Genomic DNA, 23,637 nt, shown 5'->3' with positions numbered 1-23,637 from the left:
TCTAGAAAGGAAAAATCACCATCTCTGATCATTACATCATCCTGTAGGTGCATTAAATTAAATCTCCTGCTCCTGTTTGGTGACAGTTCCTCCTGGAGGCCCCTGGGGTCCCCAGACCTCACTTTGAGACACTCGCTTCTGACCGGTGCGGTCTGCGCATGCGTGAGAGGGCGGGGGATGGGGGGCCCCCGGCACCCCTGTAGCGCCGTTGGTCCTCCGCCGCCGGCAGTCGTGATTTTTGGGATACACGGACAGCACGCAAGAGCGCGGCGGTTCGAGTTTCGGGGGAAAATGACAGAAAAATCCGGATAAATGGCGAAGTTTAAGATGAAAGTCAACCGGCACTGGCTGTTTTATGTTTTGTTTCTTCCTTTATCAAGTAAGTGGCTCATTTTTGCGTTTGTTGTTAATGCTGTTGTTGCACGGACTTTGATGGTACATACTTACGGTAACTGTCTCTAGTACAATGTTAGCTAACACTGTGTTTCCCCTCTGAAACAGACATATTTAACTATTTCGTTAAAGACAACGTTGTTTTATGAACCACGTTGACTAAGAGGAAAAAAACTAGACAAGTTTTTAGCTATGATGTATAACATTACTTTGTATTAGTCCTGTGTTTCTGTTTTATTATTGTCAGTTAACTGTTAATTTCAGTGACGTCTGTGAGGATGCTAACAAACGTCATGTCTAATGTTTATGACAGCAAATATTAAAATCCTATATCATACATCATTGTTCCTGAAAGATACTAGATAGGTGTGTGTGTGTGTGTGTGTGTGTGTGTGTGTGTGTTTTATCAGGATAGCGCATTACACATGAACTTATGATAACCATCCTAATACATTTTACATATAGCCAGGTGTATCTGTCAAACAAAAAAGTTAATGTCAATACTATTCAGTATGCTCCTTTTTGAAGCTGTTGTTTGTTAAATCAATGCAGATTTTTTTGTAATCTTGAATGATATGTATGGTCTATCATGGACTGGTGTTATTGTTATGAAGCTGCTCATAAATGACAACTAATGTTCTCATTCTTTTCCTCTAGGTGTTTTATGTTTCAGCGAGTTGTCTTTCATCACAGAGCCCAGTGATGTTACCTTACTACCAAAGGACCCTGCTGTCTTGGACTGTCAGGCTCATGGGCTGCCTCCAGTCACCATCAAGTGGCTGAAAAATGGAGTTCGACTGGCAGAAAGTGAGCACATACAGTTTCTGCCCAATGGCTCCTTGTACATACCAAAGATAAAGCATACCAAGGAGGATTCAGATGAAGGATTCTACCAGTGCCTCTCCCAAAACAAATACGGAGCTATCCTAAGCCAAAGATCACGTCTGACTATCGCAAGTAAGTATGGAGCTCAGATTGAAAAGGTGTTCTTTGGGGCTCACATGGACTTTATTTCTGTTTTCCACTGTTGGGACCAAGATGAAGATGGGTTAAACTAGTTGTTGGTATCCACTTTGTGGTGTCAATATGCAGGCATCAGAATGGCAAGTTCATGGGTTATTAACCTGGAGATGGGAAGCAGATGTACCCCACCCCACTCTTTTTTTCTTTACTGAGGAAAAACCTCTTAAGTCTGGGTTTCCATGTTATTGCAAGTTGTTCAGACTTGGTCATGCTTGAGTTTAAAGCTGTCAGTCCAGTTATAGGAACATTTTAAGAGACAGTTAAAGCTTGATGGAGAGTCAATCTAAAAGCTCGTAAATACTCCATAAACAGGAGTCTGAGTTCACTATCGTTTCCCAGTTTTAAGGAAAAGTAACAGTTGCACACTTAAGAAAGTACCCAGGAAACATTAGCAAAAAGTTAGAAATTAGCCTATTCTGTTTTCTTGTGTTAGTGGGATTGCATTGTCACTGCAGACCCTGGCTCTGTGTAATTGCTGAATGGTCTGCTACACAGAGGAATCTCTGAAAGGCCATTTGCCTTTTAGGCTTTGTTTGTAGTAACCCTGACCGCCCCTGAAGAAAAGGCTAGGTTTTCAGGGCATTTGTTTGTCCACATATCAGTGGACAGGACAGCTGTGTCTATTCAATGGGCTTGGTCTACCATGGACACTTTTCACAGATCTTAGAAGGGATATCCAATGACTGGTGTCATGGAAACTAGCGTGGCCTTCTGAAATATACTGATTTTGACAATGACCCAGACTCTGAGGATAGAAAGTTTTGAGCAGTATGTCCCAATACTAAACACAACCAAACAATTGAGATCTAGATATAGTATGTCACACAGGGACTAAATTTAAAAAATATAAACACGAAGACAAATCTTACAGGCTGATAATCACACCAACTGCACTCTGACAAATATGTTGCGATTTTTATCAATCTATTAAAGGGCAACAAAAATATCTGTCTTTATAAGATGGCAACATAAACCCCCCCAAAAGTCAAGTTTGGCCTTGTGTCCAGCTTTTGTCTGTGAAAGGGTTAAAGGTTTTTGGTCAGCTGTAGGCGGGGAGTGGAGGATGGGCCTCCTCTGTGCTCCCCTTCTGTCCAGAGGTCCTGAGGGTCAGGGGTCAGCAGCGAAAGGCTTTGTGATGTCACAGGCCTGCTCTGGCTGGGCTGCCCTGCTGTTCTTTCTCCCAGCCCCACAATCCCTTTCACTGGTTCAGTCCCTCTGTTGCCCTGTCAAGCAGAGCTCTTTTGTTAAGGAAAGGCCAGTTGGTCATGTGACTGAACAGGCCTGATATTGCAGTAAATAGTGATGATCCTCTCAAAACTGGATGCGTATTCCCGGTTGTTCTAGGACTACATCAGTGGATTTAGCACCTCTTGAATTCTCAGTAGGTTTCACATAGCTGTCATAAATTTCTTACAGTGTCTACAAAATAAGTACACACCTGATTTCTTAGCTTTTATAATTCAATACTACTGTAGCATTTGATATAGGAAAGAAAAAACACACCAATCACAAGGTTCTGTTTTGTAGACTAATGGTAACTGACTTCGATCTGGCTCCCAGTTTGGGCTAAAATTGAATGGACAGGGGGTTGAGGCAAACTTTGACCTCTTTAGAGAAACCTTTGTGCTGGTTGACCTAGACATTGATTTGTGCTTTACAACAGAGGTGACCATATTAGCGGATCAGTCTGTGCAGGCCACACCCACTATCTGTATCCCTGATCCCAATACAAGTGAAGACGGCCTGTTATCTCCCAGTGGAGAGTAAACAACATATTGTTTTTAACTTCATATCAGGTGCTGATGGCTTCTCATGATGCTCACCAGTCAGCCATGTTGCCTGGAGCCCAAATAGTTGGATGATTTCAGACTTCATGATAAAACTGACTATTAAAAGATAATTGCCTGTATTTTTGGCATGGATTTTGGTTGTCATGTACTAACCCTAAACCAAAACCTAATGCCTTTCCAAGGAATAAATCACAAACAAACCCAAAAGGATATTTTTTTTGTGGCCCTAGTTTAAGCTGACCCCATAATGCACTTCACTTAAGTAGGGTTACCAGTTTATTTGTGTAATGTTAAGAAGTGTCTGTCTTAAATTAAAGGATTGCTCTTTAATTTGGATGTCCCAGAGCTCAGGATTTAAATGTGGAGCTTCAGTGGGAGAACAGGGTATTGATTTTCTTTAACATGATATTGACTTCCTTCCTGTGAGTGAGGGGGGAGGGAGAGAGTTATCACCTTAATGAATGAAGGTCATTGGTCATATCTTACAGAGTATTCTGGAGACAAATACAGTTTGGGGGCTGTTTATTTGTGGTAATTATTGAAAGACCTTTTGAATACATATAAACAGAATGTGACTCAGCAACTTGACCACAGCTGTTTTGGTCATATACTATGCAGGAACTGACAGCTACTGTTTGTAACCAGTATTACCAGAGGAAATGAAAGTTAAAGGAAACCACCTGACATTTTGCTTCAGTATATTTGCTCTTTTCTGGCACTGCATCAGCAATTTTTGTAGCTTCCTCTTGGATTTGTGCTGCTTACTGTCTGGCACCTGGTAGCTACCCCTTTATAAAGTCCCAAACTCATCGCACACTGTGCCCAGAAAGGTCCAGACCATAGCAAATTAAGAAGAAATTATGAAAATACCAGCTGAGGGCAGAGCTTCTGCAGATAAATATACCACCACACACCTCTAGTGGGCTATAAGTGGTTGTTAAGATTTATAACTTTTGTATGTGTCTATACATGTCTTTGTAGGAAAGTCCTGCATAGTGTACCTTTCATCAGAGTCTACATTTCAGTTTCTAATCAGAACAACTATGTATAGCTGTTAAATACGTGCATCATGAAACTGACAAAGTGGCAAGATGTATTGTGTCATTCCTGACTTCTGCAAGAAATAGTTTTTGTTTTACATTTCAACATTGTTTTTGATATTCTATATTCCTAGTGGCTGCTGGCAGTCATTCTTATGCAAAGTACATTGATTAGTTTTTATCTATAACAATGCATCATTCAGTGTCATTCTTCAATTGATCCATTGATTGGACCAGCTGGTCAGTATGGGACCTGAGAGCTCATCTGCACACAAGCAAGATCATGGTGTACTAAAAAGATCAATTCCTTTCATAGAATCAGTTAACATCCATCAAAGTCAGGGCTTTGCATGCATAATGCATTTTTTTTTTTACCAAATATTGAAAGAAAGTGCAATATTTAGTAAGTGATAAACATAAATAACCACAAAATAAGACGGTGTGAATAATCATGTAAAATATCTAGTTCAATAACCCACGACTAAAACAAATACTCATGAATTTCATAATAAGCTAAAAACAACAGGATTTTGTTCAAATATACTGCTGTTGATACTTCAGCCTTGATTGATATTTTTTTTCCACAGGTATCTCAGAGTTTGTGTTGCACCCTGTGCCTATGGTGGTGACTGAGGGCTCAGTGGCACGATTTTCCTGTGCTGTCACCTCCAGCCCTCCAGCTACCATCACCTGGGAGCTCAACCAAAGCACATTACCACTACAAACAGACAGGTACCTGCAGACACGCCTAGCAGCTCCCAAATTCTGTTGTTCTTCATATATATCCTCTAGTTTGACCAAAGTGTTGCCTTTATATGTTCCCAGAATAACGGTTTTGCCCAACGGAGTCCTTCAGATCCACAGTGTACAGTTGGAAGACGCCGGACAGTATCGATGTGTGGCAACTAACATCGGTAGCCGTTTGAAGAGTAGAGAGGCTACACTGACAGTCAACAGAGGTACAGACACTGCATTAACTGGATTTTGGAAATGAGCATTAAAACATAATGTTAAATTGAAAATTGATTTTTAACATTTATCTTTTCTTGTGAAGGTGTAAGCCCTAAACCACGTCAGAGGCCCCGAATCATTGCTGGACCTCAGAATGTCACAGTTTCTCTTCACCAAACTGTGGTGCTGGAGTGTGTGGCAACAGGCAATCCCTGGCCCATCATCTCCTGGAGCCGCGCTGACAGTAAACCCATTGATGTGTACAACGCCAAAGTGCTGGGCAATGGGAACTTGGTTATTACTGATGTCAATTCCAAGCACAGTGGAGTCTACCTCTGCAGGGCCACCACCCCTGGAACCCGCAACTACACTATTGCTGCAGCCAACCTCACAGTTCGAGGTACTCTTAAGCCACATTCCATCTGCACAAAAAAAAATCTGCAAACATCTGGGTTTTTAATTCAGTGGGAATGGGTACGATCAACATTCACACCCAGATTAAATGACTGCAGTAGATACATGGTTTTTATTGTCTCCAGCTCCAATTGGCATGTATGAAAACACAACACCCGGGTGAATGGAATGTTGTAAATTCACCTCCGTAATTGGCAAGATGCAATAATGTACCATCACAAGTTATTATTCCAAGTTATACTGTACCAACTTTGAAAGAGAGACTGAATATGTAATATATATATATGTATATATGCATATTCTCTCCGAGAGATCGGAGAGAATAAAAGGGGACTCAATAAGTAAGAGACAGATAAAGAGAACAAACTGTTGAAAAGTTTTCAAAGACCTCTCATCCTACTGCTGTCTACTGTTTACCTGTTCTCCTGCCTGTCTGTGATGTTGCACAGATACACTAACAAAACAACCCAAACTCACACACACTAGCTGACAGAAAAGCAGACTCATGTGCTACAGTTGTGTGTTCGCTGGCAATAGGAATATAGCCAATCACCTATATTAAGCAGGTTTACTCATGTTTGAAAAGCCACCGTGCATGCGCAAATTTTGGTGGCAAAGGGGTATTTAGTATTTTTACTGCATTCGTTCTTAGACTACATCTCTTGCTTGTTTCTTACATTTCATATGTCATAACAAATCAAAAGCTTTTGCAGATGTAAATGTTGCGAATGTTTTGTGGGTTCATAAAGGGTAGGCAATAGACTGTCCATCCATCCATCCATTTTCTTCCGCTTATCCGGGGTCGGGTCGCGGGATAGACTGTATTTTCACCATTTTTCTCTTACAACTATGTTTCAGTGCCACCATCCATTGTTGAGAGGCCAGAGAGCCAGACCCGTCCAAGAGCAGGCACTGCCCGGTTTATGTGCCAAGCAGAGGGAGTGCCACCCCCACGCATTAGCTGGCTAAAGAATGGAGAGGAGGTTCACTTAAATGGGAGGATTAAGATGTACAACAGGTATTGCACAACATAAGCAGTTGTCATAATCAAACATAGCTAAGTATCATGAAGAAATATGCCTTACTTACCTAAAATTAAAATTTAAGATTAATTTTTGATGGTTATTACTGATTGTTAATATTTTGTTTCTTGTTCCACAGTAAATTGGTGATTACACAGATCATCCCTGAGGATGATGCCATCTATCAGTGCATGGCAGAAAGTGAACAAGGCTCTGTGCTGTCCTTGGCTCGCCTTATCGTTGTCATGTCCGAGGACAGGCCCAGTGCACCAAGAAACATCCATGCTGAGACCATCTCAAGCTCTGCTATTTTACTGGCCTGGGAGAGGCCTCTCTACAATGCAGACAAAGTTATTGCGTACTCCATCCATTATATGAAGGCTGAAGGTGAGACCAAGAACCAGTTACTTCTGTTTCAGGTTTTTCCATTTGAGCTGTTGTAGACTGGAAGGGATGAAGGTTTGAAAAGATGCATGATGACAGTCAACCACAATGAGCCATTTCACTCTATCACATGTGATCAACTTTCCTTGGTGAAGGCCATCTGTTGTTGCTGCAGAGAGCAGAGGTCAAGGAGAACTGAGAATGGCAACTTCACTGAAATAACAACAGGCTCAACCAGCCTATTGTCCACTCCCCAGATTGTTCTGTTTGCAGTTAAAGGGACAGGGTCTCTCAATATAAGCCTCACAGTCTTACAAACTGGTAGCGTGAGGTGATATTTAACTTTAGCCATAAGGTTGATGGTAACTCCAGTAACTCCAGTCTGCTTTTGTAGTAAACACATTTTTGGATGTTTAAGTGGGTTTTCCTTAAGAGGCCTGGAGGCAGTTATGTCCCTGTGCTTTGCATTAAACATGTTTATAGAAAAGATGAGTGACATTCAGAAACTGCCAGCATAAAGCCTTTCAAAACACTCACTGTTTACACGGTACATGCCTGACAACCTTTCATAGAAGTCACTTCTTCTTTGGACTATCTTAACCTATTTCCTATCCATCTTTATGATCTGCTCTATCTCAGGTCTAAACAACGAAGAATACCAAGTTGTTATTGGCAACGACACAACCAGTTACATCATCGATGACCTTGAGCCAGCTCGAAACTACAGCTTTTACATTGTGGCTTATATGCCAATGGGAGCCAGTCGTATGTCGGACCAAGTCAGTCAACACACCCTGGAGGATGGTAAGCACAGAGCATTGAGACTCCCAGCATTCCTTGCAATAAATCACTCTGGTAGTTAAGCTAGCATGCATGCAAGTGATGTGTGTACAGAGCACATTGTGAGTGGAAATAAGGGGGATGGGTACTCTGTTCTTTGCACAATTTTCTTCTTGCTAACAGCAAGTTTATGTGTGTAACGAATAGAATTATAAAAGTTTAGCTTTTTGCCATCAGGTTTTTATTGTGAAATAGGGGTCAACAGATTATCAGCCTGGCCGATTATGGGGGCCGAAATTTGGCAGTTTGCTGATTATTTGTATCTGCATTTTATTTTAATAATCACCGATAAAATTAATGAATCAAAAAGTGCAAAGAAAGTGTCATGGAAGTGGCATGGAAGGAATTTGTACTTTGTAAAATCTCAGGAGCTATTTTTAAGTTAATTTTTTATTTAAATTTTCACTTGACTGGATTTCACTTGGGAATCCGCTTTATCTGATTTTTTCTTGATTAAAAATTTGCTAAAGGCATTTGAGCAAAGTTTTGTGTTAGAATTTGTTATATTCCAGATTCTAAATATTGACAGAAAGTTGTTATTGTAAATGCGTGTCACTTCCAAATATCAGTTATTAGTCTCATTAACTAAACGATAATTGGTACCAATATCTGCTCTGAAAAACCAATATTGGTCGGCCCCTATCCTGAAGATATCCATGACCACATCAGTAATAAATATATATATGTCATATTTATGTCTTTCCACAGTGCCTTTACGTACCCCAGAGCTAAGTCTGACCAGCCAGAGCTCCACAGATATTCAGGTGACCTGGCAGCCGTTGCCTGCCAAGGTGAGCCGTGGCCGGTTGTCTGCATACAGGCTATCCTATCGCACAGCTGCAGACAGCTCTGTCACCTCTCTGGAGCTACCTCAGAACAGCACTGAATACCTGCTGGAGGGCCTGCAGCCTGACACCATCTACCTGCTCCGCATGGCTGCAGCCACCCGCGTGGGCTGGTGTGAGCCTTCTGCATGGACCTCGCACCGTACACCTAAGACCTCCAGCAGCAAAGGTAAACCTGTGGAAGACTGAAAAGGAAATTTTTCAACATTTTGAGAGCTGGTGATGCAAAGCTGTATATTATTCTTGCCTTTACAATCCCATCACATGGTTTGGGTTTTGTTCACTTGTTTATTTATTTATTCATTTATTTTTGACAAAGTTTTCATGTATAAATTGAATTTATTCTAAGGGTCAAAGTCAGCATCTTCAGTAGGGTAAGAGGCAAACAAGTTCATGCTATAAAGAGAATCACATTCATCATTTTGCTGCTCTTAAAATACCAAGAGGATCACTAGAGCTCACGCAGAGTGGCCCGCTGATGACTAGAGTTTGCTCTTGTAGCATTGTCCCACAGTCTTTGTGTTGGTTACCCAGGAACCTTTGCCCTTGGCTGTCAGTGATGTTAGAGTGGCCTCAGTCACGGGTCATAAAGAGAGGGCCTCAGGCGTCTATGTGGGGGAAAGAATAGCCTCTTTTCATGGCCCGGTGTGTTGGGGGAGGCTGTTTGTCCACCAAAGCAGAATTTATTGTTTTTAAAAGTTTGCTAATATTTTCAGGTGATGTAGAGCATTTGTACTTATGTATTTGAGAGCATGGTCCAGAACACGAATACCAGCAAATGAGCAGTCTTAATGTTATGTGTATATGTGCATTTTCTTCCAACATGCATCTTATAACTCTGTGACACCCAAACCATTGTGTTGATGTGATCTTCCATCCATCCATTCATCCATCCATCCATCCATTCTTTTTCTATATCCAGTGTCCTGTTGTCTTTTTGTTCAGTCTTCTTTGTACAAAGCAGTATTTTAAATATGAGTGTGTATTGATCCCATGTCTGTTGTCTCTGCCCCATAGTGCCTTCAGCCCCTACTCTTCAACTTGAGCCGCTTAACTGCACCTCCATTGTGGCTCGCTGGCAAACGTCCCCACAATCTGTGGCTGTCCAGGGTTACCGGCTGTGGTACCATGAAGAAGGCCAACCAGAGCAGCCCATCATCCAACTGCAGGCTCAAACCTGTACCTACACCATCAGTGGCCTTGGTGAGTGATGCACTCTTTTTGGCATAGCTGTTTAGCTGTGAGATGATAAGATACTGGAGTGGATGGAATACATGTAACATGAATATTTGACTATGTAAGTGTGTTTCTACCATTTAGACCTGTAAAACTGATGTGGAGACAACAGAGAGTGACCGATGGCTCACACAAATGGGTCCCAATTTAATTCGGTGGGCAGTTGGAAACTAGATTTGCATTTTCACCCTCTGTCCTGATCAATATGGGCTGACCCCTCTTGCCTAACCAGTAGCCCTCCCCAGTCTGGCTGCAGTATTGTGTGAGAGCAGGCTCCCAGGGTTAGAGGTTAGGATCCAGATGTCCCTCCCACCACCGTTTCCCATCCCAGGGCTTGCATAATTATGCCTGGCCATTGTGTTCCATCCAGGGCGAGACCTGCCCTGTAAGACCCTGGCCACTACCCCCTTTAGCTGGACACTGAAACACACAAACAGAGACCCCTGGGATTGGCCAAAGCCACTGACCTCTAGCTGTGAGACAGCGGTCTTGGATTAGGACCCTGCCCCCACTGGTCATCTGGGCTGTCCATGTAAATGACCCACAGCAGTCTATATGCAGTATGAACCAGAGCCACAATGATCAAAACTGTCAACAGTATTATTTTGTGTTGTGTAACTCTTAAAGCACAATGTGGTTCCTACGCAGTTCACACACAAAAAGTTGAAATAGCAACGAGCTAGATTGTTAGTAACTGTTTTTAACTGAAATGTTTCTGTTGTAATAATGTGGTAGATATGAAAAAAAACTTTAGTATGATCATATATGGATGATCACACAAGCAGCTGTCATTTGTTCCATAATAGCACTATCCCTGATCTCAGTACAAGTTCTGTTTTGAAGCCATGTTTGTGTCTGACTCGCTCCAAGTTTAAGGCTAAAACACAAGGCCAGTAGGAAGAACGTGAAAGGGGAAACAAAAGGGGCCCAGCCTCTCTCTCAAAGCCCTGAGCCCAGATTCCTTCTGTTCTATCTTGGCCTGACCTGGTGACCCCAGTCAACTCCCCCCAGTCCCATGGGCCTAGGATCCCAGCAGCTGAACGCTGCCCCTGGCCCAGCCCCCACAGCAGGCCTGGACACACCGCCTTCACTGGTCAATACCCATAGGCTGACCTTTCACACTGAAAGCATAAAACAAATCTTAACACTCCCTAAAAACGTCCTGATTTAGGAGCTAATGCAATGTTAGCTTCTTTTTTTAATGATAATATTCTGTGTCTTAACTCAAGGTAAAAACAAAATATGATTAGATATTTCCAAACTTCCCATCCCTAGACCTCCATCATTTCTCTGATGTTGTTTAGACAGCACTTGATACAGCCTTGTATGTCTCATAATTACTTTATTTTCAAGTTTGATCTCACCTCTTTTTTTCCCCTCAAATTTTGTGATTTGTTTTTAATGTTTTTGAAAACACAATGTAGTGCTGATAGAGTTTCATAGTTGTAAAATCTTTATAGGCTTTCAAAAGGAAAAGACGGTATCATCTGTGTTAATTTTCATAGAGCTTATTGATCATGTCGCCATGTTTACTGGGCCTTTGGGCTGGTTAGTCTTTTTCATGCTCCCTACACATAACAACACATGATAAATGAGAGGCCGGGTGACTCAGGAGACCATGCATTGTCCGTGCATGGGGAATGCCCAGTTATGACCTAGAAACGTCGCCTCCTGCAGCTAATTGTCAAAGTGTCTGCCTTTTTTAAAACAGATGATGCTGCTCTATTTGTTAATCATCACTTATTTTAATGGTGATCTTCCAGTGTTTGACATTATTAAACAAATGTTTGGCCCCTGCTGGGGTATTCATTAGAAAAAAGCTGCTCTGTGCAGTTATTGTCATGTGAGATTGACCAGCCTTCAGTTTTGGTGTAGCAGCATGGGTGCAAATGACTGAAAATGGATTATTTGTCTTCAAGATCCAAGGAGGAAGTATCATGTCAAGATTCTGGCTCTAAGTCAAGCTGGAGAGGGCTACCAGACGGACCAAACTATTAGTACTCCGGGATGTGTGTGTAAGTACATTTCTCTATTTTTTACTTCAAAAATCTCACTATTTAAAATGGTATAAAAACCTTTTTTTTAAATACGAGAAATGTAACAAAAATCTGCATTTTGTTTACATTATTCAGCGGCTAGAGACCAACTGGCAGCAGCCCCTCCGCCTCCAGATCACGTGACAGTGTTGGCCAACAATTCCTCTGCAGTGTCTCTGCGCTGGGGCCGACCTGCTTTCCCCTCTGGAAAGGCTGTCAGCTATACAGTCCGCTGTACACCTGTGGGCACCCACAACGCCTCTGCTATACGCTACCTACAAACGTAAGAAGAATCCCCCAAAACATTCAATAATTTACCTCTGGCATGATGAATAAAGGGTCCAAAAGATCTTTTGGTTTGGTTGCACACATATTTACATATGTATATTACATTATATGTTTGTGAATGATGTGGCCCTTGACATTTTTATCATTGGCTGCTTGAATTTAAGATTACTCTGCAGCTGCACATTTTATACAGCAAGTAGATGATTTTATACCAAAAGACCATAATTTATGAATATTGTCTGTCCACAGCACCAAACAGAGTGTGATGATTCAGAATTTGGTTCCAAACACTCGCTACGAGTTTGTTGTGCGTCTCCATGTAGACCAGATGTCGAGTCCCTGGAGTTCTGTTGTTTACCATACGACTCTGCCGGCAGGTAATAAATTGAACATTACTGTAACATCATTTTGTCATGGCTTTGTTGCTGTTTGCGTAACTCACCATTTCCTCTATCATGCAAACTCAAATCAGAAAATTGCATATCTCAGCTCGGGAAATTTCTCAGAAAATGTTTATCAATGTGATCAATGTGAATGTGACTTTTGTTTGTGCAGCACCTAGCCAGCCACCTGCAGGAGTGCGAGTGACTCTGATTGAGGAAGACACTGCTCTGGTTTCCTGGAGGGAGCCCACAGAGCCCAATGTGGTGGTTACACGCTACACTATCATGTACGCGTCCCAGAAAGCCTGGATGGCTGGACGCTGGCAGATACTGCAGAGGGAGGGTGAGTAGTGCACTGAATTATGTTATCTGTGAAGTCAGTGCTGCAGACAGTACTTTATGCTATGTAGTTATCATATTACAATTTCAGAGGGATGTGAAATAGTAGAACATTATATAGTGAATTTATGAAGTGATGCCAAACATTTCAGTGTACCTTACCCCGTCGAAAGTGTATTTCTATTCACGGAAGAACCTTCTCTCACCACTAAGAATAGTGGGTTGTTTTCACCTGAACTGTCCAGCTTCAGATGTACCTGTCACAGGGAGCTGTAACAACTATACATACTGTAAACAGTTATTCATGCTGCATTAAGTGCATCTGCATCAGTTTACTGTGTCTAATCCTTGCTTTGTGTTTTTGCTTTTATTCACAGGAAGCCACACAATGGCCCTGCTGGAGAAGCTGGAGGCGGGAAATGTCTACCTGGTGAAAATCTCTGCCTCCAACCAGGTCGGCGACGGGCCTTTTTCTGACATCGTGGAGCTGGCACTGAAGCGTGGAAACACCCAACGCAGCAAGAACCCCAGACACTCTGACAGCTTCCTGGATACAACAGGTAAAAATCAAGAAGCAGATTGCAGATTGATTAGTTTAATATATCAGGGTGGAGGTTCTGTGGCATTCAATCTGTGATTATATGGAAGTAAAGCTATACTTAACTGTTTCTGGTGTTCTTAGCTTGAAATGAAATGCTCTGAGGCTATACTGTAATATAAATGTTGTGATGCCTCTTAAGCCTTAATGTGAGTCCAGCCTTATTAGATCTATGCATCTTGTGCTTCCATGTGCATATTTAAACTGAGAATACACTTTGACATGAGTATCGATTTATAATCGTTAGTAAAAATTGTCTTTTTAGAGTGAGTCAAAGTTTGTCTCTAGTAGGAGACAAATCACCTTAGGTCAGGAACACTTGGTAGCCCTAATAATGAATAACCAAAACAGATGTTCAGAATAGACACCCGCAAAGATGACATTTTTTTGTAGGCCAACCTGGAAGTTAACATCACTGTGGTTCACTTGACAAAAGACCAATGGGATTTTTCCACTGGATTTTGGGTTATTGCAGAAAATAAGCTCTGTGGAGAACAAAACTTTATGATACTTACATGTTATGTTCAGCAAGATACAAATCACAAGTGAATGCCACTTTTATCATTTTGAAGTGTAAATGCAATTGCAATACATAAAAGTAACATTACGCGGTATGACTTCAGCATTGCCATCACAGCGAGGCTGTAAAGCCTCATTCAAACGAACTCTTAAACAAACCTGCTGACTTTGAGACGAGGGAACCAGAAGTGCAAAAATGACAACTCAGTGTCCAGTTTTAGGACTAAATCCTGCAGCACTCTACAGGCAATATAAAACATGAAGTTTAATGTTTTTAATGTCTGTATTCTTTTCTTTTTTTTCTGGGAATTATTCGTTTTATATATTTTATTCACATTTTCTTCAATTAGTATTAGGGTTTTCATATTTAAGGTAGGAATATGAAGAAGATAAAGTGTTGGTGTATTTTTTAATATAAGTAAAGTCCCACACACAGTGTTGATCATAAACTGCAAACAATAGATGTTAACAGCAGTCTCTGTGCTGAGAGTATTATCTGCTGTTTTCCTTCAGCGTTATCGCTCTTCTTTATATCAGTGTTCTCTAGCTGATTGCGACTAATGTGTAATTATTTCCATTCATAAACACTGATGTTTGTCTTCCAGTGCTCTCTGATGGTCTCTACCACATAGACCAGAGGTCCATGACAGGGATCATCGTTGGTGTGAGCATCGCCTTGGCCTGTATTGTTATGTGTGCCTTAATCCTCATCAGTAAAGGCAGACCAAGGTACAGATTACAATCATATGCAATCATTTTTGAAAAATTGTTGACAGTTGTGTTGCAAAACATTAAAATGATTTTTTTCTGACATTTGTTTACATTATTATCTTTGTATGACTAATAGAAAATCCTCCAGTCACAAAGTCATTGCTGTGGGAGCTGCTGAAGGTCCACATGGCGGTTTGTCCCTGCCCATTGAACACCATAGAGAAAATGCAGAGGCCCTTATACCCATGATAAGTCACCACTTTATAGATACCAAGGTAAGACAAACAAACAGTGAGAATGGCGTAATGATGATGGTTCTTTTGGTTTCAAAAATAAAAAAAAGAAGTTTAACTGTTACATGTTTGATGTTCATTTCTAATATTTTTTTACATCATATATTTTCTTGGGGTTTTTTTCCAGGGGGGATCGAATATGATCATAAATGGTGCTGGACAAGTCGGCAGCAGGCAAAACAAGAGATGGCTGCTCTTCAATAAGGACGTCAGGAATCGAGCTGAAACTGATGTAAGTGATACAGCATTGTAAAAGCAATTATAGATTTTTGTCTTTTCCTTGTTGCAGAATGTCTTCTATCAGTAATACCAAATATGGCTGCTGCTGCATTAGGTTGGAAGTCAATATTGAGTGCTTTGATAGTGTTTTGAAGATCACAGACCAGTAGGTAGTCAGAGCAGGGCATGACCAAAACATATGGGTTTAGTTGGCAGGGGTATTATGATGCCTATCACAACCTGCATCTGTATTAGGATTTATTTTAGCCTTGGAAAAATGAGTGCGATGTAATACTTTGAACTGTCAAGTCAAGTCAATTTTATTTATAAAGCCCATTACCACAAAACACAGTTTGCCTCAGAGGTCTTTACAGCATACGACATCTCTCTGCCCTTCGACCCTCAGATCGTCTGAGGAAAAACGCCCCCAAAAAAAACCCTGTAATGGAGGAAAACCATTGTATTATGCTTAGTTTTGCACAGGAGGAGCTTTTATTTACTCTTCATAGAACGCTGCTCCAAACGTCCTCTTCTAAGTCCTTCCCTAGCCCATCCAACTAGCTTGCCCTGATCTTCACAAGGGTTGTGTTTCTAAGATAAGCTTTACAGTCATTTATTCTTGAAATTAGTCTTTTTGAGTTTGGTATTTCTAGCATATCATCTATGCATGGAACTGAAGATATGTATGTAGAGTTAGGGCTGTGGTGCTAAGGAAGTGGAAATATTTAAATAAAATGGACCGTGGAAGGCCGAATTTGTGTAACAAGTCATCAAGGCTCGCAAATATACACTTTATGTGTATAACTTTAGAATTAAAAATGCTCTGTCTTTGCCAAAGAGAAAATTCAGAGAGCCAAATTTCTTTTTAATCTTTATTTTAATTTTGTCTTCTGTGTCTCATCAGGCTGAACAGAGAGCCAGCTTGTACGAGGCTGGTAAAACAGTTTTGAGGTATGACGAGCATTTAGGCTCAGCGCCCCTGCCACCTTCGTCTCGGGAGATCATCTACGGACCGTATCACTCAGAGAGCTCTCACACCAGTGAGGGCAGCCAAGAGACGGGAGACTCAGGACACTACTCCAACGAAGACAGCAACGAAGAGATGAGCAACCCGTCGACCAGCCAAAGCTCCCGACCTGGATCTTTTGGGCAGGACGACGGCGCTGCTGTCGCTGAGCTGGAGCAGTCTTTCAAAGTGGAAAATGAGAAGATGCCGAACCAGCCCCTCCATCACTCTGCCCCTGATGCTACCCGGCTCTGCTGTGCCTCAGAGGGCTCTCGCCCCGCCCTGTACACGTCCCAAGCAGTCGGCTCCTCCTGACACCACCCGGCCTAGATCTGCTCTCCAGCAGCCGAAGCTACGCCACTTCTTCCTCGTTTGCTTCCTGAGTTGAGTCCCTCGGTTATTTCCTGAGGCACAAGGGATCAGGAAGCCAGCTGCTGCGACGGACGAAATGTGCTTTTGCTTCAGATCTACCTCAGGATTTTTGTATGAATGTTTGTATAACATCTTATTTCCATTTTTTTCTACCTGTCTGTGTTTGTGGCATTGTCTGTCCTAAACCAAAGCTCACCCATGATGAATGTTAAAAAAGAATGTCAAAAAATGTACTTTGATACATTTCCATTATATTTAATTACTTTCCACTGGAGCAGAGGCCGCAGTTGGGCCCTTTTGACTTATTATCTACCTCCATGTTCTGTTCTTGTGTATACATTACTACCTCCTTTTTTTGCCACATATTGTGCAGTATTATCTCAGACTCAGGGGCGGAAACATTTCATCGCCATGTCTTGTTACCTCTTTTAGGGGCTTTGTTATTTAGAGCTCCTCATTTTTTCAATTCTCTCAACTTTTTATTTCACGGTTGAAAGAGCTTTTGTTACACATTGTTTGTCTCTGAATGATGTATGTTGTGAAAATAACAAGTGCATTAGATATTGTCGAACTACTCGAGCTTTATCATATAGTATTGTTTGGCATTTCCAGTGCACTGACCTCAAAGCTTTAACATGGCCTTAATATCAAAAGGGCTTTGCAAACTAAAGAAGAAGAGATCCAAAGATGGGAAAAATTGTACCCAAAGAGTTTTTGATAATACAAAAGATATTCTATGGCAACCAAATATATATACTAAGGGTGCGTTTGCCAAAATATTGTCCTTACCAATGATGTAAATTTCCTTTAGAATGGTGGTTTGAATGCTTTTCTCAGTGTAAATTTTTTGATGCTTTATTCTGGTGAAAGCTTTAGCACAAGTCTCTCCCCGACTTGTGTTCCGTTTGCCTTCTAGACCATTGCTAAAACGCAGCGGTGACGCCGATGCTATTATCCAAAGAGTTGTCTCCTTCCTCAGATGGGTATGGCTTTTCATTCAGTTGATCTTTGGTACTATGAGGTGGAAATAGTTGAGACACAGCCAAAGATCCAGTTTTTATGCTGCCAGTGATAGATGATGATATTTATACTTTAGAGCATCGTCTTATCACCGTTCACCACTATTGCTGTACGGTGGGAGAATTCTCTTTCTCTCACCGTAATATTTCCTGTCCAGGTGTGACAATGAAGGATTCTGACTATCAAGATGGAAACCCTATGTGTGAAGAGCAACATAATCAATTTTTATATCTTTGTAATACAAATAATCCTAACCAAAGAAATTTGAAGTCTCTGTTATTTAGTGATTTTCTTTGGTTTTCATTTTACATTATTTGGATTTAAATGTGATATAATTTCCAATGGTTTTGATTGCTAGAAAGGCATTTTTACTTTTTTTTTTTTTTTAAAGCTTGAGATGTCAAACTGTTCTGTCTTTATCTCCATGGAATTTTACCTCAATGATACTTAGGTAGATAACATTGGAAATTTTGATTTAGATTGTCTTTTTAGCATGATGTAAACAAAAACATGTCCCCAATTTGAATGTGACATTTTACTAAATTAATAAGACTGGTTTCAGGTTCAATGTCTGTCTGTGTAATGCGTTTATATAAAAGGTTAATTTGAAAGCCACATAATTTTGCTGAATTAACTCAGGTGCCAAATGTAGATTTAGAATGTAGGCTTAAATGTTAATATTTAAGTTATGTTTTTTTTATTTTATATTTCAGCTTTTGAATACCAAAATACATCTTTTAATCCAAAGTGAGCAACAGATCAAATTATTTTCAGTGCTGAAATGTTGCAACAGACTTTTTTGATACTCTCAAGATGATCACGAATACTAGATAATAAAATTTTCCTTGGAAAAATGCGTTTGTGTTGGTCTTTGGTTGTGTGTTTGTGAGCCTTTTAAATTTTGATTATATAATATTTGATGATATTTTGAATAACAGTGTAAACTGTATACAGTTCAGTACTACATCAACAGCCTGCTAGAAACAGTAGTGCAGTCTTAGTGAATAGGTGAGAAACAATGAAACTGTTTTCTACATGGTTAACACTAAGTGTTATATTTTACCTGAGGGTCTCCACCATAGACTGTATGTAAAGATTTATATCTATATATACAGTCTGTGGTCTCCACACATTTTTGAGCCTTTTCACAGTGAGGAGAATTTCTCTGTACATAAGTCTGTGGAGCTACATTTCACTCCATAATCAGTATAAAGTCATGTGAAAGGAAAATCAGCATGGTCCCAAAGTGTATGAAAAACAAACAAACTAATAAGCGAATGTTAAAATATTGTGTTCTTATGTATTCATTATTAAATGAAAAAAAGACACTATTATGTAAATAGAAAATGAGTTAAATTGCAAAAGAACCCCAAAATGATTTTTAAATTGTATAAAATTAAAATGATCAAAAATTATAAAATTATTAAAATTCTTTTTTTTTTTTTTTTAAATAATCAGCCTTGATGTAAATTGGCTTAAAGGTGAAGGATTTGTGAAAAAATTTCATCTGAAATAAATTGCAATGTTCTGAGATAAATATCACTTAACTGAGATAAATAAAACTGTAAATCAAAATGTAAAAACCCAAATAAAATGTAATAGTAATTGGTTAAGCGAGTTATTTATTTTGCAATTTGCTGATTCCTTTTTATATATTATTCTATTTATTTGGACGCGTCATTTTGGACAATCTGAAGTTATAATGCTCTGTCTTTTTTTACTGACCGACCTCAAAACAAGTGCAATTTTTCCAGGAAGAGAAATGTTTACAAACGCCCAAGTTTAATTCAGTGCAAATTTAATTTGAAAGTAGAAACATGGTGCGGCAGGAGGGCCAGCAGGGGGCAGTAAATCTCCTCCAGGCGCTTTAGTTCACAGTCAAAGAAGAAGAAGAAGAAACGGGGCGGTCTTGTTTTTGTCGACTGTCGCACGCAGCACTTCTGCTGTGAAAATGCGCGTCGAAAAGTGTTATTTCTGTTCGGGACCGGTGTACCCCGGGCATGGGATGATGTTTGTACGAAACGACTGCAAGGTATGGTGCTGTCTTTTTACCTGAAGAACCTTCTAACTTAAACAGAAGCTCATGTTTGACTGTCAGCGTTGGCCCTTTAGCTATGTGGCTAATGCTAGCTTGCTAACATAACGTGCTGGACTCACTCACGTGGGATCGAGACAGATTTTACTATCTGACAGACTGTAAATAACTCAACGTGTCGATTATATACTTTGACTTACAATGTGGAGTTGGAGCATACAACGTAAACATATTAATTTACGAAATATTAGATCCATCCTGCCTTTGATAAAAGTCAAGCTGATAAAGAGTGTGGACATTTAATTAGCAGGGCCTCGGGTTTCGCTTGTGGAGTAATTGCGCCCTCTGAAGATCTCCTGTGAAAACAGCTTCAGATAGTAACGTTACACTGTAGACAAATCTTAATCACTCCCACAGTCATAGATCTGCAAATTATACCATTTCTGGGGAGTTACAGCGTTTGTTGAAATTGTGTCAGGGATAGTTTAAAACTCGAACACGATACAATAACAGTAATTCAAAGATAATTGCTATTGTATCGTGTTCATACGATAACCTTTAAACAAGGATAGTTATACAATTTGTCATGAAAACAAAAAAACTATATGCATATCATTACAGCCATTACAGGTGCAGCCCCATTAGTTGTGTTTTAACTCATCTGACACAGTCACAACAAAGATAAAATACAAACTTTGCAAGGGTGATATTCAGGGGTTAATTTTTCTGTCATTCTCTTGTAACTTTATGTTATATTTATAGTGTACAGTACTTTAGAATTTAATTAAGTTTATAAACCACTTATTTTTAAATAAAAAAAATGTTTATAATAATGGCTTTTTGTGATTGTAAATATGGTTTTACATTCATGATTATGTCATTTAAAAATGTTTATATTATTGAAAATGGACAAATAGCTTTTCTAATCCCTTTTATGATATAGATTAATAGACTAAAAGTGATTTATTTTGAAAAAAAATCTGAAGCAACAAATATACTTTTACATGAGGTCATAACATTAAAAAAAAGTGTGACTGAGATATGTGCTGGTTAATACATTTTACAACTGAAAAATAAATTGATTGCATTTTTTTAAATTGCATATTGAATAACATGAATACTAATACCAGTGTACCAGTAATAGGCCAACATCAGATGATACACCTACACATGTTAATGTATGTATATAAATATAGAGAGTTTGAAAGTTTAAACAAATTTGCATCTCAGCTCAGTAGAACTTTGTGATTCCACAAACACATTTTATCCTCCTTGAACGAAAAACACTTACAGGGTCTTTCTGCCCCCTTTTTAAATAAACAGACATTCAGATTCTGCAAATCAAAATGCCACAGAAATTTCAAGAAGAAGCGTAACCCAAGAAAGACAAGATGGACCAAAGCATTCAGAAAGGCATCAGGAAAGGAGTTGACAGTGGTGAGTTTGTTATCTATGAAGTGTTACCTCAGTGTCATAAACTCATTTTACTGTTACTGAACCAGCAAACATCCTCTCTTTCAGGATAACTCCCTGGAGTTCGAGAAACGTAGAAATATACCTGTTAAATATAACAGGGATCTGTGGGACAAGACAGGTAATGTAGATGTTTATTTCTCACATGTACTTGATGTGAAGATGTTTTGTCATTCGATTTTTGAAACTGTGGAGTCATGTGTCACTTTTAATTTCTACAGTGGAGGCAATGAAGAGGGTGGAAGAAATAAAACAGAAACGACAGGCGAGATTTATTATGAACAGGTGAGCAATTAATTTCGAGTTAAATCTTGAGTGCATCTTTTGAGTTACAAATATGGTTCAAACATGATTTGTAAGCAGTGTTTGCCTCACCTTTGCTGTTTTTGTCTCCACTTTATAGATTAAAGAAGGGCAAACAGCTGGAGAAGGAAGAGGCCATCAGCGAAGTGAAGAAAAATATTCACCTTATCAAAGCACCACATGCAGGTAAGAAATTTAATTCAAAAACGTAGCCATGTATTTCACAAGGATCTTTAAAATAATGACATTTCCAAACCACACAGCAAATTAAATTTTTAGTGTAGAAGTGCAAGTTTACACCGGCTTCACACTGCACATGGAAGTGCCACAAAGTACACAATTTTCAGAGGGAGCGCTACCCGTGTCCTTTCAGCGACCATGTTCAGCAATAGGGCTGTTCACACTGGACACGCCAAGGCCCAGAGCTCAGCGGCCAGCTCGTGGTCTGCAGCAATAGTTTTGGCGCCTGGTCTACATTTTTCTGTGAACCCTGAGCGAATCTTTCGGAGAACCACTTAACAAATGTGTTCTGAACAATAAAAGACTATATTAGATATAAATGATAAGATATGCACCCCATGCTGCCACATATTTGTCAGATGTGTCTAAACAGAGTGAGAGACACAAGCAGAAACAGACACACAGGCAGAAAGAGACAGAACTATACATGTTGTTAACACAGAGCAGAAGTGTCGCTGACTGGTGCAGAGAAATGCACTTTGAGTGTGAACAGCAGTGGATGACGGGTGGCTGCATATTAGAAGACATATAATGGGGCTTCCACATCCAGTGCAGACATGGAGTTATACACTGAACAAACTACCCAATGTCCAGACATAATAATGAAAATAGGATAACTCTTTTTCACTCTCAGTAGAAGTGTACAGGGATTTGACTGAAACTAATCTTTTTCACAATGATTGATATATTTCAGTTATGAATTTAAAAAAAGACAATTCATTTGGGGAATAAAATACTGCACAAGATTAGCCTGTGATTTCAGCATTGTTAAACATTTGTCTTTTTTCTTTACAGGAAAGGCCAAACAAATGGAAGCCAAAATGGTGCAGAAGTTACAAGAGGATGTGGAGATGGGGGGTGAAGATAACTGATCTTTTACCCAAGGAGTTTTGTTTTTGTGGTGACTCTTGTGAGCGGGCTGACCGTGTATTATATTGTACTTCTGTTTTGGAATAAAACTTTCCAAATGGTTAATGATGGACGTGGAAATGCTTTTAGTGCTAAATAGCCATACAAGGCTCAAAGCACTGATCTAACAAAGATATGCCTCCAAAGCAGCAGCAATTAACCACATACCTCCCATTTATTTTATTCCATGTGTGGTAGTTGGGGCTGTAAAGAATTTACTATACCTGGTTGCATAGTTAAATGTAAAACAGTGATTAAAAAAAAAGTTATAAGGTTACTAACAAAAATGTAATAAAAATCTTTTTGGTAATGGTTTTCTTTTGGTTCTTATTTTCTGTGACACAACCCCCTTATAATCATAGCCAAATTAAAACCTAAGTTGGTGCCAAAACAAATATATTTGTTAGAAGTATAAGAAATCATAAGACATTTTACCTTTCTGTGACATGGATTTTTGTTAATGTAGATTTCTAGATTAAGATTTAGATAAATCTAGATTTCATATGGAAGTAGACATGGTTGGCTGCACTTTACCACACTTGACACAAAAAATGTTAAATGTAAGCACTTCATTCAATGGGAATGACTTCTGACTGATAAGTAGTGATTCTATGCCATCAGCAAAAAACAATGGATAATGATACATTTTAAACAGTATTTATCAAACCTTTTCCTTCCATTGTATGCTAGTGTGGCATAAGACATTGAAATTGCAAGTGTGTATATAAGTACAGGCAAACTTTTTTTTTTTTTTTACTTACTTTGTATGGATACTTTGTAGTTTGATTGGTCTCTTATGACAGCAGGTGGATGAATTTAATATCATTAAATATAAGATGTAATAAAACTCAACACTTACAGAACCATTAGAAATATACTAAGGCACACCTGTGCAGTAATCATGCTGTCTAATCAGCATCTTGATTTGCCACACCTGTGAGGTGTGTCTGTGTAT

General features: G+C 39.6%; 2 protein-coding genes across 2 annotated transcripts; both read left to right on the top strand.

Moving 5' to 3' along the window:
- Positions 1-312: 312 nt before the first annotated feature.
- Positions 313-17,101, top strand: LOC121950504 (protogenin B-like). The gene is made up of 19 exons (XM_042496524.1): positions 313-379; positions 1,051-1,350; positions 4,834-4,978; positions 5,072-5,205; positions 5,301-5,597; positions 6,470-6,629; positions 6,773-7,020; positions 7,657-7,821; positions 8,566-8,871; positions 9,720-9,905; positions 11,858-11,953; positions 12,071-12,257; positions 12,512-12,639; positions 12,818-12,988; positions 13,362-13,544; positions 14,707-14,830; positions 14,949-15,087; positions 15,233-15,337; positions 16,229-17,101. Exons 1-19 carry the CDS (start codon positions 313-315, stop codon positions 16,643-16,645), a joined length of 3,558 nt encoding a protein of 1,185 aa, XP_042352458.1. The 3' UTR covers positions 16,646-17,101.
- Positions 17,102-19,621: 2,520 nt separating this feature from the next.
- On the top strand, positions 19,622-22,992 carry rsl24d1 (ribosomal L24 domain containing 1). The gene is made up of 6 exons (XM_042496310.1): positions 19,622-19,754; positions 21,081-21,194; positions 21,279-21,351; positions 21,452-21,515; positions 21,634-21,719; positions 22,569-22,992. Exons 1-6 carry the CDS (start codon positions 19,674-19,676, stop codon positions 22,643-22,645), a joined length of 495 nt encoding a protein of 164 aa, XP_042352244.1. The 5' UTR covers positions 19,622-19,673; the 3' UTR covers positions 22,646-22,992.
- The last annotated feature ends 645 nt before the right edge of the window (positions 22,993-23,637 follow it).

The sequence above is a fragment of the Plectropomus leopardus genome, chromosome 11 (genome assembly GCF_008729295.1).
Source record: "Plectropomus leopardus isolate mb chromosome 11, YSFRI_Pleo_2.0, whole genome shotgun sequence".
In the NCBI taxonomy this organism is placed as follows: Eukaryota; Metazoa; Chordata; class Actinopteri; order Perciformes; family Serranidae; genus Plectropomus; species Plectropomus leopardus.
Note: the sequence above shows the minus strand (reverse complement) of the source record. Positions and strands in the feature narration are given on the sequence as shown.

Coding starts and splice junctions, on each gene's coding strand:
- LOC121950504 (XM_042496524.1), top strand. CDS start 313: ATGGCGAAGTTTAAGATGAAAGTCAACCGGCACTGGCTGTTTTATGTT. Junction 7,021..7,656: donor CCATTATATGAAGGCTGAAG/GTGAGACCAAGA, acceptor GCTCTATCTCAG/GTCTAAACAACGAAGAATAC. Junction 8,872..9,719: donor TAAGACCTCCAGCAGCAAAG/GTAAACCTGTGG, acceptor TCTGCCCCATAG/TGCCTTCAGCCCCTACTCTT.
- rsl24d1 (XM_042496310.1), top strand. CDS start 19,674: ATGCGCGTCGAAAAGTGTTATTTCTGTTCGGGACCGGTGTACCCCGGG. Junction 19,755..21,080: donor TTGTACGAAACGACTGCAAG/GTATGGTGCTGT, acceptor TTAAATAAACAG/ACATTCAGATTCTGCAAATC. Junction 21,720..22,568: donor TATCAAAGCACCACATGCAG/GTAAGAAATTTA, acceptor TTTTCTTTACAG/GAAAGGCCAAACAAATGGAA.